This window comes from Oncorhynchus keta, chromosome 22, assembly GCF_023373465.1.
Source record: "Oncorhynchus keta strain PuntledgeMale-10-30-2019 chromosome 22, Oket_V2, whole genome shotgun sequence".
Taxonomy (NCBI): domain Eukaryota; kingdom Metazoa; phylum Chordata; class Actinopteri; order Salmoniformes; family Salmonidae; genus Oncorhynchus; species Oncorhynchus keta.
The window spans coordinates 39,954,969-39,972,837 of record NC_068442.1 but is presented as its reverse complement, the minus strand read 5'-3'; the positions used below and the strand labels follow the sequence as shown (position 1 = coordinate 39,972,837).

The 17,869-nt window shown below is 42.1% G+C and overlaps 1 protein-coding gene across 1 annotated transcript in view; it reads right to left on the bottom strand.

Moving 5' to 3' along the window:
- LOC118381688 (glutamate receptor ionotropic, NMDA 3B-like) overlaps positions 1–17,869 on the bottom strand; it is a 121,948-nt gene that overhangs the window by 32,739 nt on the left and 71,340 nt on the right. Inside the window, exon 2 of the mRNA XM_052475803.1 lies at positions 3,620–4,260. Within this exon, the coding sequence (XP_052331763.1) occupies positions 3,620–4,260 (641 nt within the window). The remainder of the gene's footprint in view (positions 1–3,619; positions 4,261–17,869) is intronic.

Sequence of the window (17,869 nt, the reverse complement as noted above, 5' to 3'; positions counted from 1 at the left end):
AGTTGTTCTTGAGCAAATCTCGACATCGTCGATCTTTACTCTGCACTAGGCACCCAGTCAATCCCATTAGTTAGATGGCCCTCCTAAATGACTTGGTCGAACTGAATATAGTTTTATTATAGTTATAAAGGGGTGCTTTCCAAAATGTTGTAATCATTCTCCTCTGCGTTGACGCCCCAGGCAACAAACACTACTCCTGAAATGAAGTGCTAACTGCTTACTGCTCAAAATGACTTGCCTCTTTCAGCCAATTAATAAATACAACATGGTGCTCTAGCATTCCAGACCCACAAGCTATTGCATCATTTCTGGTGTATCGTTTTTGCCAACATGATATAGCTGAGCCTAGTTACAATTGGTCCAATTGAAGCTCATTCTACTGTGTTTTTGTGCTGAGACGCTGGCTGAATGGCTAGGTTGCGCAGCTGTTGTTACTCTGGTCTGTGGCAGATACAGCAGTTGTAAAGCTGTGTGCTGCTGTTGCTCTGCACTGCTCTGAGCCACGCAGAGACAGAAAGGACTGTGGGCTCTTTTGATAAGGGAGCCTGGCTGCCCTGTTGGGGAGGCAACTGACTGGAACTCATGAATAAAGCTTAAAACTCTACCCTCCTCCACTTCATGTTTGTATTCCAGCTGGATGAGTGCATGCGTGTGCATGTGTGTGTGTGTTTGAAAGAGAGAGTCTGTCTGTCTGTCTGTCTGTCTGTCTGTCTGTCTGTCTGTCTGTCTGTCTGTCTGTCTGTCTGTCTGTCTGTCTGTCTGTCTGTCTGTCTGTCTGTCTGTCTGTCTGTCTGTCTGTCTGTCTGTCTGTCTGTCTGTCTGTCTGTGTGTGTGTGTGTGTGTGTGTGTGTGTGTGTGTGTGTGTGTGTGTGTGTGTGTGTGTGTGTGTGTGTGTGTGTGTGTGTGTGTGTGTGTGTGTGTGTGTGTGTGTGCACGTGTGTGTTTGTGCATGCGTGCGTGTGTGTGAGAGAGAGTCTGTGTACGTATGTGTACAAACACACTCCAGCCTCTCTCCAAACACTGGAGGCTGCATCTATCATTGTGTTTAGAAGAGCTGCTTTGTGGTTGGGGGTGACGAAAAGTCTGACCTCAGCAAGAGATAGGCCTATTTGCAGTCTCCTGCGAACACTGACACTGGGAGAGAATCACTACTTAACTGTCTACAGCACTTACCGAACCAATTCGTTATAATAACATGGACTTGAAAACACTATTCAGACACAACTTGGCTAAAAGGAGATGCAACAGAATGTAATACAACAGTATGCATGTATGTGTGTGTGTGTGTGTGTGTGTGTGTGTGTGTGTGTGTGTGTGTGTGTGTGTGTGTGTGTGTGTGTGTGTGTGTGTGTGTGTGTGTGTGTGTGCGTGTGTGTGTGTGTGTGTGTGTGTGTGTGTGTGTGTGTGTGTGCGCGTGCGTGTGCGTGTATGTACACTGAGTATATAAAACATTGAGAACACTTGCTCTTTCCATGACAGACTGACCAGATGAATCCAGTTGAAAGCTATGATCCCTTACTGATGTCACTTGTTAAAAATCCACTTCAATCAGTGTAAATTAAGGGGATTTTTAAGCCTAAACATAATTAAGACATGGATGTGTGTGTGCCATTCAGAGGGTAAATGGGAAAGACACAATATTTAAGTGCCTTTGAAGGGGTATGGTAGTAGGTGCCAGACGCACCGGTTTGTGTCAAGAACTGCACGCTGCTGGGTTTTTCAAGCTCAACAGTTTCCTGTGTGTAACAAGAATGGTCCAACACACAAAGGACATCCAACCAACTTGACACAACTGAAGGAAGTGTTGGAGTCAACCCAATATTAGGAAGGTGCTCCTAATGTAACAGCACTTACAGTTGACCGGGGCAGCACTAGCAGGGCAGAAGTTTGACGAAATTACTTGTTGGAAAGGTGGCATCAGTGCCACGTTGAAAGTCACTGAGCTCTTCAGTATGGGCCATTCTGCTGACAATGTTTGTCTGTGGAGATTGCATGGCTGTGGACTCGATTTTATACACCTGTCAGCAACGGGTGTTGCTAAAATAGCCAAATCCACTAATTTGAAAGAATTTCCACAAACTTTTGTATGTATGTATGCCTTCAGAAAATATTCACATGCCTTGACTTTTTCCACATTATGTTGTGTTACAAAATGGGATTCAAATTGATTTAATTGTCATTTTTTTGTCAATGATCTACACAAAATGCTAACATTTGTAAAACATGAATGAAAAATAAAACACTAATATATCTTGATTAGTTAAGAATTCAACCCTCTGAGTCAATACATGTTAGAATTATCTTTGGCAGCGATTACAGCTGTGAGTCTTTCTAGGTAAGTCTCGAAGAGCTTTCCACACCTGGATTAAGCTAAATTTGCACATTATTCTTTTCCAGATTCTTCAAGCTCTGTCAAATAGGTTGTTGATCATTTCTAGACAGCCATTTTCAGGTCTTGCCATAGATTTTCAAGCAGATTTAAGTCAAAACTCCATTCGGCAACATTCCCTGTTGTCTTGGTAAGCAACTCCAATGTATATTTGGCCTTGTGTTAGGTTATTGTCATGCTGAAAGGTGAATTTGTCTCCCAGTGCCTGTTGGAAAGCAGACTGAACAAGGTTTTTCCTCTAGGATTTTGTCTGTGCTTAGCTGTATTCCGTTTCTTTTTATCCTAGAAAACTGCCTAGTCCTTGCTGATGACAAGCATACCCATTTCATGATGCAGCATCACCATGCTTGAAATTTCGAAGTGGTACTCAGTAATGTGTTGTATTGGATTTGCTCCAAACGTAACACTTTGTACTCAAGACATAGTACATTTCTTTCCCATATTTTTTGCAGTTTTACTTTAGTACTTTATTTCAAACAGGAAGCATGTTTTGGAATATTTGTTTTCTGTACAGGCTTCCTTCTTTTCACTATGTCATGTAGGTTAGTATTGTGGAGTAACTACAATGTTGTTGAATCATACTCAGTTTTCTCCTATCACAGCCAATAAACTCTGCTTTAAAGTCACCATTGGCCTCATGGTGAAATCCCTGAGCGGTTTCCTTCCTCTCCGGCAACTGAATTAGAAAGGACGTCTGTATCTTTGTAGTGACTGGGTGTTTTTTTTACTGCTCTACTGAGGGACCTTACAGATAATTATTGTATGTGTGGGGTACAGAGATGAGATAGTCATTCCAAAATAATGTTAAACACTATTATTGCACACAGAGTCCATGCAACTTTTGTATGTGACTTGTTAAGCAAAGTTTTACTCCTGAACTTATTTAGGCTTATTTAGGCTTGCCATAACAAAGGGGTTGAATACTTATTGACTCAAGACATTTCAGCTTTTCATTTGTAATTGATTTGTAAAACATTCTAAAAACATAATTCCACTTTGACATTATGGGATATTTTGTGTAGGACAGTAACACAAACTCAACATTTTGTCCATTTAAATTCAGGATGTAACACACCAAAATATGGAAAATATGAAGGGGTGTAAAGATTTTTGCTCATCTTTATCAAGGGTGCCAATAATGTTGGACCTGACTGTGTGTATGTATGTAAACTATTATTTTAAACCTCCAGAGACATTGTGAGTTAAAGGTTCAAAGTAAACCAGCCTTACCTGGCAAGGTACTGTCCGGAGGAGGGCACCTCGTGCTTGTTGGGTTTGTCGTAGCAGTTGACCATGTTCTGGATGAGCGCCAGGTCTGGGCGCACCACTGTGGCCGCTGACACTGCCCGGCCTACCAGCTGGATTGCGTCGTGGATGTAGAAGTCCAGCGGCTTGCGCTCCACTTCACCGTAGGCCAGCAGACCCAGGGGTAGGCCGATGGAGTGCAGGGCGTCGGGGCTCAGTGGGTAGCCCAGCACCCAGTGCACCATGGGCAGCGTCAGCCCCAAGTCCTGGGCGCTCTGCAGTACCGCCGCGGCACACTCTGGGTCGCCCCCAAACAGCAGCACCGCGGCCGGTGGTGGGATCTGACTTGGGTCCTGCCCCCGGAAGTGTTCTGAAAGGAAGTCCTGGATTTGGGATTCTGCTGGGCCAGCACGGGTGAGGTTGAGGAGGGCGCGGAGTTGCCAACGGTTTGCACCACAGCCCAGGTGGCTCTGGAGGTCCAGTAGTTCCAGCAGGCCATCCTCCTCCCAACCCTGGCACAGCACGGCCATGCGCTCCTGCCAGCCGCTCCGCTGGAGGACGGCCAGCAGCAGCTCCGACAGGCCCGACGGGGGGATCCGAGTAACCATCTGTAGGTGGAAGCGGTTCTGGGAGGAGAGAGAGAGAAAGAATCAGAAACCGTGTCAGATCCAAAGAAAAGAACTGGAGCATGAGTCTCACAATTGCTGTAATCAAACAGCATTGCTCACCCTTTGTAAAGCTCAACTTTGTTGGAATATGACATAGTAGTTACATTTGGCAAAGCAATCTACATATGGTCTTCACAATCTCTTCAGTATGGTTAGATTCTGGGTTAAATTTGGAACATTGTTATACTCAGAAGTATAGTATCTGAGGAGTGAAAGAGACTAGTTTTTACATCAGAAGTTAATGGTTATCTGTAGGAGCCAGATGGCTTTGGAATGTGTTGGGTGGACGGGAGGAAGTCACAAGGATTGCTATAGGGGATACGGATGGACATCTGTGGGTTAAGCAAATGAGGGGTTGAGGTCAGGTCAGATCCTCTTAAGGGAGAAATGATGGTTTATTACCCTCTTACCCTCTTCCTGTCGAACCATAATAGATGTAAGGATTGGCGAGGAGGAGCAGTGCCTAAATTGGAGTATATATACATATACTTGTGGTGGTGGAAACATGTTTTATCTGAATGCAGCTGTATTGACCCTTTGGGTAGAATAAACTTGTTTAAGCTTTCATAATGTCCATTGAGTTTTTACTCTGAGAATTAGAACAGTATGAAATGTGGTTATTAAGTTGTGAAGCATGTAGGGCTTATAAAGGCATCATGAATCATTCATTTCCGAAAATATTACAAAGAAAAAGTCAGAACCAAAACAAATGACTGAGTGACATATGGACACCCTAAAGGCTTTTCTTTTTGAAACACTGGAGAATGCAACTCTAATCACTGATTGAAATTCAAACACCCTCTGTATGTTAAACGATGGAGAAAAGTGGTTATCTTTTAAATCCTTTTTTTTTCATGAAACAAAAACTGTGGTGAGCTTCAAGCTTATGCTCTCCCTAGCCACTCTTTGACTCAAAAAGCAATATCACCGGATAAGAGGGACAATTTCAAACCGCCTGTTTCAAAGGCCTTGGTTTGATTACCACTACATACCCATTCAAAATTGGGGTGCCCGTTTCCGTAACCCTCCCTGACACGTTGCTAATTCGCTTCGCTGCAGAAAACAGACAGGAGAGATGGAAGCACAAATTGCAATTCATGCTCTATGTCGGGTTCCCCTTGTGTGTGTGTGTGTGTGTGTGTGTGTGTGTGTGTGTGTGTGTGTGTGTGTGTGTGTGTGTGTGTGTGTGTGTGTGTGTGTGCGTGCGTGCGTGCGTGCGTGCGTGTGTGTGTGTGTGTGTGTATCTCAATGTGTGTTGGTGTTTGCCTCTCTCCGACTCCTGCAACCTCAAATAGCTGCTGGGACAGGTGCATCAGAGGATAAGTTGAAAGGTGAATGTTTGATACATGTGTATTTGCAGGCAGCAGCCATTAACCATTTCAATGACGCTCATCAAAAGTATTCTTCTGCTCCAGATAAAGAGATCAAAGCTTGGTTTCTCCTGGGACTGAGGGAGAATGAGCTTTGTAGTGTGGCACCCAGTGAGTCAACTCCTCCCTGGGCATAGAGGAAGAATAGACTGATGTTGCCGCCAGAGGCCAGAGGTTGGAAACCCCCTAGACTGAGCAGAATTAACAAAAAGGCATAATGCGTTTATAGTTCACTTCGAAGTGTGCTGTGACCCTTTTGTAATGTACTGAAGCTCACAATAACTGCTTACTAATGCATGCTTTTCAACCATTCGCTGCCTGCACCCGCACGCCCGACTAGCATCACCACCCTGGATGGTTCCGACCTAGAATATGTGGACATCTATAAGTCCCTAGATGTCTGGCTAGACTGTAAACTCTCCTTCCAGACTCATATCAAATATCTCCAATCTAAAATCGAATCTACAGTCGGCTTTCTATTCCGCAACAAATCCTCCTTCACTCACGCCGCCAAACTTACCCTAGTAAAACTGACTATCCTACCGATCCTCGACTCGGCGATGTCATCTACAAAATAGCTTCCAACACTCTACTCAGCAAACTGGATGCAGTTTATCACAGTGCGATCCGTTTTGTTACTAAAGCACCTTATACCACCCACCACTGCGACCTGTATGCTCTAGTCGGCTGATCCTCGCTACATATTCGTCGTCAGACCCACTGGCTCCAGGTATTCTACAAGTCCATGCTAGGTAAAGCTCTGCCTTATCTCAGTTCACTGGTCACGATGGCAACACCCACCCGTAGCACGCGCTCCAGCAGGTGTATCTCACTGATCATCCCTAAAGCCAACACCTCATTTCGTTCCAGTTCTCTGCTGCCTGTGACTGGAACGAATTGCAAAAATCACTGAAGTTGGAGACTTTTATCTCCCTCACCAACTTCAAACATCTGCTATCTGAGCAGCTAACCGATCGCTGCAGCTGTACATAGTCTATCGGTAAATAGCCCACCCAATTTTACCTACCTCATTCCCATACTGTTTATATTTATTTACTTTTCTGCTCTTTTGCACACCAGTATCTCTACCTGTACATGACCATCTGATCATTCATCACTCCAGTGTTAATCTGCAAAATTGTAATTATTCGCCTACCTCCTCATGCCTTTTGCACACAATGTATATAGACTCTCTTTTTTTTCTACTGTGTTATTGACTTGTTAATCGTTTACTCCATGTGTAACTCTGTTGTCTGTTCACACTGCTATGCTTTATCTTGGCCAGGTCGCAGTTGCAAATGAGAACTTGTTCTCAACTAGCCTACCTGTTTAAATAAAGGTGAAATAAATCAAATTTAAAAGAAAATAACAGATGGAATGGTGTCAGTGAGTCGGGCTTGACAATGATTTACACATGGCACATAAGCAAAAGTCCTGTCATCAAAGTATCTTACTTCGTATGAATACTCATACTGTAAGTAGCTTTTCATGGTAAAGTCTACACCAGTTGTATTAGGCACATGTGACAAATACAATTTTATTTGACCCCTCATAAATCAGTTCAAAGAAAACCTTCAATAACATCTCACTGAGACCACAGGAGTATATTGTGTGAGTTATTCCTGTCTCGCAAAGCAGTATCAAAATAGAATTCAACAGTTCACATCATGAGTGGTTAGAGCGTTGGACTAGTAACCGGAAGGTTGCGAGTTCAAACCCCCGAGCTGACAAGGTATAAAACTGTCATTCTGACCCTGAACAGGCAGTTAACCCACTGTTCCCAGGCAGTCATTGAAAATAAGAATGTGTTCTTAACTGACGTACCTGGTTAAATAAAGGTAAAATAATCAAATAAAAATAGAGGAACATACATTTGAAGTCAGAAGTTACCACACACTTAGGTTGGAATCATTAAAACTCATTTTTCAACCACTCCACAAATTTCTTGTTAACAAACTATAGTTTTGGCAAGTCGGTTAGGACATCTACCTTGTGTTTGACACAAGTAATTTTTCCAACAATTGTTTACAGACAGATTGTTTCACTTATAATTCACTGTATCACAATTTCAGTGGGTCAGAAGTTTACATACACTAAGTTGACTGTGCCTTTAAACAGCTTGGAAAATTCCAGACAATTATGTAATGGCTTTAGAAGCTTCTGATAGGCCAATTGACATAATTTGAGTCAATTGGAGGTGTACCTGTTGATGTATTTAAAGGCCTACCTTCAAACTCAGTGCCTCTTTGCTTGACATCATGGGAAAATCTAAAGAAATAAGCCAAAACCTCAGAAAAAAATGATAGACCTCCACAAGTCTCGTTCATCCTTGGGAGCAATTTCCAAACGCCTGAAGGAACCACGTTCATCTGTACAAACAATAGTACGCAAGTATAAACACCATGGGACCACGCAGCCATCATACCACTCAGAAAGGAGACACGTTCTGTCTCCTCGAGATGAATGTACTTTGATGTGAAAGGTGCAAATCAATCCCAGAACAACAGCAAAGGACCCTGTGAAGATGCTGGAGGAAACAGGTACAAAAGTATCTATATCCAGAGTAAAACGAGTCCTATATCGACATAACCTGAAAGGCCGCTCGTCTATGGTTTGCAACTGCACATGGGGACAAAGATCATACTTTTTGGAGAAATGTCCTCTGGTCTGATGAAACAAAACTGGAACTGCTTGGCCATAATGACCATCGTTATGTTTGGAGGAAAAAGGGGGAGGCTTGCTAGCCGAAGATCACCATCCCAACCATGAAGCACGGGGTGGCAGCATCATGTTATGGGGGTGATTTGCTGCAGGAGGGACTGGTGCACTTCACAAAATAGATGGCATGAGGTAGGAAAATTATGTGGATATATTGAAGCAACATCTCAAGACATCAGTCTGGAAGTTAAAGCTTGGTCGCAAATGGGTCTTCCAAATGGACAATGACCCCAAGCATACTTCCAAAGTTGTGGAAAAATGGCTTAAGGATAACAAAGTCAAGATATTGGAGTAGCCTTCACAAAGCCCTGACCTCAAACCTATAGCAAATTTGTGAGCAGAACTGAAAAGGTGTGTTCGAGCAAGGAGGCCTACAAACCTGACTCAGTTACACCAGCTCTGTCAGGAGGAATGGGCCAAAATTCACCCAACGTATTGTGGGAAGCTTGTGGAAGGCTACCCGAAATGTTTTACACAAGTAAAACAATTTAAAGGCAATGCTACCAAATACTTATTGAGTGTATGTAAACTTCTGACCCACTGGGAATGTGATGAAAGAAAGAAAAGCTGAAATAAATCGTTCTCTCTACTATTATTCTGACATTTCACATTCTTAAAATAAAGTGATGATCCTAACTGACCTAAAACAGGGAATTTTTACTAGGTTTAAATGTCCGGAATTGTGAAAAACTGAGTTAAATTTATTTGGCTAAGGTGTATGTAAACTTCCGACTTCAACTGTATGTAGGATCTTAATTTGATCACCTTGTTGCAGGAGAACTTTCATGCAATGCAGGAATTGTAAAACTTGTAGTGTATTGTTAGTGCATTTGATGTTTCAAAAGGCTTCTCAAATTGTTTAATTTCTACTTTGAATTTTCAACTTGATTTTTTCTTACGATAAATCAATCAACCTCTACAAGAAAATCCATTAACTATAATCCACATAATAATTCACATTTCCTATTCCTGCAATATTATTTTCCTGCTATAGAACAATGGCTCAAATTAAGATCCTACGTATTCTTAGAGGTCAATAAGTGCCTATAGAAGGTCTACACCCCACATTTTGTTACGTTACAAAATAGAATTGAAAATGATTTAGTTGTATTTTTTTTTTGTCTACACAAAAATACTCTGTAATGTCAAAGTGGAAGAAAATTTGTAACATTTAAAAATATTGTTTTTAATAAAAAATATACCTCGATTACATAAGTATTACATAAGTATTCACCCCTCTGAGTCAGTACATGTTAGAAACACCTTTGGCAGCTATTACAGCTGTGTCTTCTTGGGTAAGTCTCAGTGCTTTGCACACCTGTATTGTGCAATATTTGCCCAATATTATTTTCAAAATTAGTCAAGCTCTGTCAAGGTGTTCGGGATCATGGCTACACAGCACAGATTTATGTAAAAACTGTATCTTGCCCACTGAGGAACATTCACTGTGGTAAGCAACTCCTGGGTAGATTTGGCTTTGTGATGTAGGTTATAAAAATATGTATCATCAGGAATAAGGTTTTGAAATGTCAAGGAGATATAAGAAAGCTCAGGATTTTTTTTGTTTTTTTGGACATATATTTAACCCCATATTTTTGTTGGCATAAAACTACCTCCATACTTCTATTAATTTGTGTGGGTTACCTTCAGATGAGTCCCGTGGGGCTTGTGCGGAACAGAGAACACCATCGTGTTCGTGAGTCTCGTCTTTCCATAGAGTGGTTATATTAGTTAGAAGGCCAAACCGTTCGAACACTACAGACGTTTTTGTGAGAATACCGATTTTCAGGATGTCTTGTGCTCTGACAAACAGTGCTGTAGCTCTGTCACGTTCCATCGCAGATGTGTAAGGGTGACATAGGTGGATGTGGCGGATTGAGACACAGCCCATGCAAAAAAAGATATCTCAAACTTAAACTGACAGATTTTGATGGGGATTTTTTCATTATGCTCAATAGATTGACGCGTGGGTGCATCAATAGACTCTTAAGGACTAAAAATATATTCAATGTCTGATTAGTTGTAGTTACTCATCTTCCAATCACTGCCCTACTATACGAAGCTTTCGAAAAGCTCTCTGGTCTTTGTAGTTGAATCTGTGCTTGAAATTGAATACTTGACTGAAGGACCTTACATATGTTTTATGTATGGGGGACAGAGGAAGGATTAGTCATTCAGAAATCATGTCGAGCCCTATTTTTTCCCACAGAGTGAGTCCATATAACTTATTACGTGATGTATTAAGCCACATTTTACATCTGAACTAATTTAGGCTTGCTTAATTAGACAAAGGGGTGAATACTTATGCAACTACTATATTTTAGTTAATTAATTTGTATTAATTTGTAAAAATGTGTAGAATTTCCTTTTCACTTGGACATTATGCACTATTTTATGTAGATCAATGGCAAACAATTACAATTACATCTATTTCAATCCCACTTTGTAACGCAACAATGTGAAAAAAATTCAAGGGGGTGTAAACTTACTATAGGCACTGTAACTAATGACTCCAGTAACCTGAGGGAGGACAAAGGGACAAGGACATTATCTGATAGTCTGTTTGATTGGAACCTGGAACAAAAGAGAGAGAGAGAAGAAAAGAGAAGAGGGATATAGTGGGCAACCATAGAATGACAGCTCCATTTAGAATCCAATCTTTCTTACTCCTGGAAATAGAAATAAATAGAAAAGGAAAATTGAGGGAATGAAAATGTAAGTCTCCGTCCCAAATCCTTTACCACACAGCAGCAGCCAAAATGATTTCTCCAACACTTTACTTACAGACAGCAGGCAGTCAGTTTAAGCATATAAAGGTGTGCACCCCCATAAGAGTTACACATTCTATTTCTAAAGCACCCCCCATGACTCGGTGTGTAATTCATTAAAATACTGATGATGACAGAGGGAGAATCTGGGGAATGGAGGTGGACTTGGGGACACTGGTTAGCGTTGCGCATATGTAAACGGGAATAAAAGGAACAGATAAAACCATGAAACTGTCTTTATTTACCCTTTCCCCTCAGATCTTATCCCTCTCCCAAAACCCTTGTTATACCTTTGGTTGAAACACTTCTGTTTTATACCCTCCAAATATATACAGAACCATGAACCTGCCTTTGTTCACACTTTACATTCAGATCTTATCTGTCTCCCAATCTTCATTTTACCTTTGGTTCAATTTTATATTTTATAGCCTTTGGATTAGAATCTAGCAGACAGCAACTGTGGATGAGGAATCTAGCAGGCAGCTACTGTGGACTAGCAGTCTAGCAAGCAGCAACTGTGGACCAGGAATCTTGCAGGCAGTCACTAAAGACTAGGAATCTGGCAGGCAGTCACTGTAGACTAGGAATCTAGCAGGCAGCTACTATAGACTTGGAATCTAGCAGGCAGCTACTGTAGACTAGGAATCTAGCAGGCAGCTACTGTAGACTAGGAATCTAGCAGGCAGCTACTATAGACTAGGAATCTAGCAGGCAGCTACTGTAGACTAGGAATCTAGCAGGCAGCTACTGTAGACTAGGAATCTAGCAGGCAGCTACTGTAGACTAGGAATCTAGCAGGCAGCTACTATAGACTTGGAATCTAGCAGGCAGCTACTGTGGACTAGCAATCTAGCAAGCAGCAACTGTGGACCAGGAATCTTGCAGGCAGTCACTAAAGACTAGGCATCTAGCAGGCAGTCACTGTAGACTAGGAATCTAGCAGGCAGCTACTGTAGACTAGGAATCTAGCAGGCAGTCACTGTGGACTTGGAATCTAGCAGGCAGCTACTGTAAACTAGGAATCTAGCAGGCAGCTACTGTAGACTAGGAATCTAGCAGGCAGCTACTGTAGACTAGGAATCTAGCAGGCAGCTACTGTAGACTAGGAATCTAGCAGGCAGCTACTGTAGACTAGGAATCTAGCAGGCAGCTACTATAGACTTGGAATCTAACAGGCAGCTACTGTGGACTAGCAATCTAGCAAGCAGCAACTGTGGACCAGGAATCTTGCAGGCAGTCACTAAAGACTAGGCATCTAGCAGGCAGTCACTGTAGACTAGGAATCTAGCAGGCAGTCACTGTGGACTGTAGACTAGTAAACTAGAATCTAGCAGGCAGCTACTGTAGACTTGGAATCTAGCAGGCAGCTACTGTAAACTACTGTGGAATCTAGCAGGCAGCAACTGTGGACCAGGAATCTTGCAGGCAGTCACTAAAGACTAGGCATCTAGCAGGCAGTCACTGTAGACTAGGAATCTAGCAGGCAGCTACTGTAGACTAGGAATCTAGCAGGCAGCTCTGTATACTTGGAATCTAGCAGGCAGCTACTGTAAACTAGGAATCTAGCAGGCAGCTACTGTAAACTAGGAATCTAGCAGGCAGTTACTGTGGACTAGAAATCTAGCAGGCAGCTACTGTAAACTAGGAATCTAGCAGGCAGTCACTGTGGACTAGAAATCTAGCAGGCAGTCACTGTGGACTAGAAATCTAGCAGGCAGTCACTGTGGACTAGAAATCTAGCAGGCAGTCACTGTGGACTAGAAATCTAGCAGGCAGTCACTGTGGACTAGAAATCTAGCAGGCAGTCACTGTGGACTAGAAATCTAGCAGGCAGTCACTGTGGACTGGTGTACAGTGAGTAAATCCAGCCCCAGGGGAAGGACAGAGTTCAGACAGATATGGAATAGAGGTGAGTGAGGTGGAACACCCAAGGTTTCCTATTTATTCTCTCTCCCTTTCCTTTTTTATACCATCCCTTTTTTATTTTTCATGTATTCATGTTTGATGGAATGTTACAAGCGGAGTTCGTTGAGAGTTGAGGAAGAAAGCAAAACGCCATGTCAGAAGGACTACAGTAGGTCCCTCCTGAGCAAGACAAGGATCTTATCAATTACAGACTGAATGGAAGAGCTAGCTACAAGAGGCTGGCTGTCAGAGCAAGGAGTCGTGACTGTTTGCCTGCACCCGGCTCTGTGGTGATCCCACAGCCCTGTTACACAAGAGGACAAGTTGTGTGTTACGGTATGTTTTTCTGCCTGGAGCCTACCTGACCAATGTCATATCCCTCATGCCGATCACTCTGCACTCACACGCAAGACATAGGCCTACATTATGTAGCCAATGAGCAAGCAGCAAATGACCCTTTCTGGAACTCTGTCCATGGTTTAGAGTTTGCCTTCAAATACGTTTGACTTCTAAAACTCAAGAGACACGACTCTGTAGACTGTAGTTAGCTGTGGCGCGGCGCAGCAGAAAGGTTTGCAAGCTGAAACTCTGCAGGGGTAGAAACAATCGGGGATTGAAAAACCCACTGAGACGCAACAAAACAGTGGCGTGTGCTAAACCTCAAACTCTAAGTGACAGATTTATACATCAACATTGCCTATGCACTTGAATTCATACGTAAACAAAAAAAATTGGGACTGCTGCGTATTCTTCCTCTGGCGGTTTGATCTCTGAATTGTTACGTTTATCTTCTCCCATACAGAGGCTCTGATAGACAGCAGGCTTTGTGTCTAATGCAGACTCTTCTACTCGGCACAAATCTTAATTTATTCTACATTTCATGTGACAGTGTTTATCTGCCTTACAATAGTCAAGTGCATTGTGAAGTTAAGGCCCATAGCTAGCTAAGAACTTTCTCAGTACTACACAGATCACTCAAACCCAAGTGAGCATGACCTGAATATGAAAAACTGGGAATTTGCAACAGTAGAGATGAGACATAATGTTAGAGAATCTATTCATTTCTTTGGTTCTCATCTCAGTTTAGGCTATATTCATTGGTTTCTTTGTGAATGTTCACTGGAAAACCTTTTTCAGACTGGAGTAATGTCTCTTTTGGAATGCGCCTACGTGGGCCTATAATTTCACGTTTGTGTGGTATCTAGCCAGCTACCATAGCATAAGAATATCAATCCACTCCATACAATCATTTTCTGAAACTACAGCCAATCAAGTTATCGTTACTATAAAAGCTATTTCTAAAGAGATTGCTTATCATCAGAAATACAGCGTTTCATCGTGTTAGAGTAGTAATAACACGATAATGACACAGTCAAAATGATATTCCAGAGAGCTTGATCTGACAATTTTCTGATCAATGGAGAAATCCATAACAGGGATTTAAAACCAGTCATGTGTAATGTGGAGAAAACTCTTAAGTAATCCCTCTGGTATGAAATGTGCAGACTAGGCTAGACTCCCGGACAGTGGTGGGAAAAGGACGCAATTGTCATACTTCAGTAAAAGTAAAGACACCTTTAAAAGGACTCAAGTAAAAGTGAAAGTCACCCAATAAAATCCTACTTGAGTAAAAGTCTAAAAGTATTTGGTTTTAAATATACTTAAGTATCAAAAGTAAATGTAATTGTTAAAATATCCCTAAGTATCAAAAGTAAAAGTAAAAGTGTAAATCATTTCAAATTCCTTATATTAAGCAAACCAGACGGCACCATTTTCTAGTGTTTTATTTATTTACGGATAGCCAGGGGCACGCTCCAACACTCAGACATAATTTACAAATGAAGCATGTGTTTGGTGAGTCCGCCAGATCAGAGGCAGTAGGGATGACCAGGGATGTTCTCTTGATAAGTGTGTGAATTTGACAATTGTCCTGTCTTGCTAAGCATTCAAGTACTTTTGGGTGTCAGGGAAAATATGTGGAGTAAAAAGTTTTCTTTAGGAATGTAGTGAAGTAAAAGTAAAAGTTGTCAAACATATAAATAGTAAAGTACAGATACCCCAAAAACGACTTAAGTAGTACTTTAAAGTATTTTTACTTCAGTCGTTTATACCACTGCTCCCGGGCATACAGACTAGCAGATTGATTAGCATTTCTTAAACAAGTCTACAGCTAATAATTGTAGAACTGTAGAAGGTGCTGGTAATACGGGTTGGCCTGATACAGGTGTTGCATAGAAACTCTTGATCTACAAATCACCTTTACTGGAAATACTACTGAGGTTAACCAGATTCTTATTTTTAAAAGATTAGCAAATCCGTGTAAAACCTTGTAGAAGCCACACCCCCAGATGAGGTGGCATTTACCCATTAATGAATAAGCAAATCAATCAATCAATTGGTTACCACAGAATTCAACAAACAGTGTCAGTTACATTCGCGAAGACCCACCCCTCTGTTCACAAAGTGTTATTGGCTCAATGTGGCTGGAGCTAGACTAAGTACAGTGACTTTAAGGCCAAACCTTATGAAAAAGCAAAGGTACCTTCTCAAAGATCACTGCTTTTACACGCAACAGTACAGTAGTCTTCTGTGAATGAGAAATAGCAGAAAGACAGGGGGAAGGTTCAACCATGACTGGAGAGTAGGCAAACGAGGAGACAGGCAGAACTGATGGACTTTGATGTCTCTGACAGGAAACAAAAATTGACAATAATGATAAGAGGAGAAAACCTTGAACAGTGGAAGAGAACTGCAGTAAGCCTTTTACAGCAGACGGAGAACTGGATTCATATACTGACAAAAATAATTGGAACAAGCCTACTCGGTATTGGAAGTCCAGAGAATGCACTAGCCTTTCGAGCCAGACTCAGAAACTTGTATTGGCTCAGCCTTCTGGCCATAGTGTGAGAAATACAATGCAATATGAGAGAAATGTCTTTCCAATCTTTTTTTGCCTTTGTCTTTGCTTATGCAACTCATTTCCAAACATGCATGATGTGCAGCCAAATCTTAACAAATACATACACTATATATACAAAAGTATGTGGACTTGAAATGAGTGGATTCGGCTATTTCAGCCACACCCGTTGCTGATAGCTATATAAAACTGAGCACACAACCATGCAATCTCTATTGACAATCATTGGTAGTAGAATGGCCTTACTGAAGAGCTCAGTGACTTTCAACATGGCAGCGTCATAGGATGTAACCTTTCCAACAAGTCAGCTAAAGCTGCTCCTGTAAGTGCATTTATAATGAAGTGGAACTGTCTAGGAGCAACAACAGCTCAGCCGTGAAGTGGTAGGCCACACAAGCTCACAGAACGGGACCACGGAGTGCTGAAGCGCATCTTGTGTAAAAATCGTCTGTCCTCGGTTGCAACACTCACTACCGAGTTCCAAACTGCCTCAGGAAGTAACATCAGCACAATAACTGTTCGTCGGGAGCTTCACGGAATGGGTTTTCATGGCCGACCAGCATCAGACAAGCGTAAGATCACCATGTGCAATGCCGATCTTTGGCTGGATTGGTGTAAAGCTCGCCACCATTGGACTGGAGCAATGGAAATGTGTTCTCTGGAGTGATGAATCACGCTTCACCATCTGGCAGTCCTACGGACAAATCTGGGTTTGGCGGATGCCAGGAGAACGCTACCTGCTTTTGTGTTAATGTAGCAGTAAAACACTAAGCTCCAACAGCTGGTGTCCTGAGCTGTGTGAACACCTGCAGTGCCAACTGTAAAGTTTGGTGGAGGAGGAATAATGGTCTGGGGCTGTTTTTCATGGTTCGGGCTAGGCCCTTTAGCTCCAGTGAAGGGAAATCTTAACACTACAGCATACAACATTCTAGACGATTCTGTGCTCCCAACTTCGTGGCAACAATTTGGGGACCGCCATTTACTTTTTCAGCATGACAAAAAATGCTTTGTCAAGATTGGTGTGGAAGAACTTGACTGGCCTGCACAGAGCCCTGACCTCAACCCCATCGAACACCTTTAGGATGAATTGGAACGCCGGCTGCGAGCCAGGCCTAATCGCCAAACATCTGTACCCGACTTCACTAATGCTCTTGTGGCTGAATGGAAACAAGTCCCCGCAGCAATGTTCCAACATCTAGTGGAAAGCCTTCCCAGAAGAGTGGAGGTTGTTATAGCGACAAAGGTCTGACAATCTCGACATTAATGCCCATGATTTTGGAATGAAATGATCAACGAGAAGGTGTTCACATACTTCTGGTCATGTAGTGTACTAATTCGCTTGGAATTGAGCCAATCAACATACTAAAATAATCATAGTCTGGGACATGGCAACTGTATTTTCTTAATGCTGAGAGAGAACATTTGAGCGGGATTATAATCAGCATTACAGTATCTCTTTTGAATCTGATATGAGATGGTGAAGGAGTCATTTCTAGTCAGAAAAGGACTGGCCACCCCTCATAGCCTGGTTCCTCTCTAGGTTTCCTCCTAGGTTCTGGCCTTTCTAGGGAGTTTTTCCTAGCCACCATGCTTCTACACCTGCATTGCTTGCAGTTTGGGGTTTTAGGCCGGGTTTCTGTACAGCACCTTGAGATATCAGCTGATGTAAAAAGGGCTTTATAAATACATTTGATTTGATTTGATTAGTCAGGGAAGAGCAAACAAACCCAGCAGTTTTTTCTTGTACTGCCGTTATACCCAAACATGACAGTAAAATAACTTCCACAATAAATGCTGCTTTGGCCACATGCACTAGTTTCTCTTCAAAAATGACATATTTTCCCCTCCGAAATTAAATAAGTTCCAATTATCTGGCAGTTCCAGAGAAC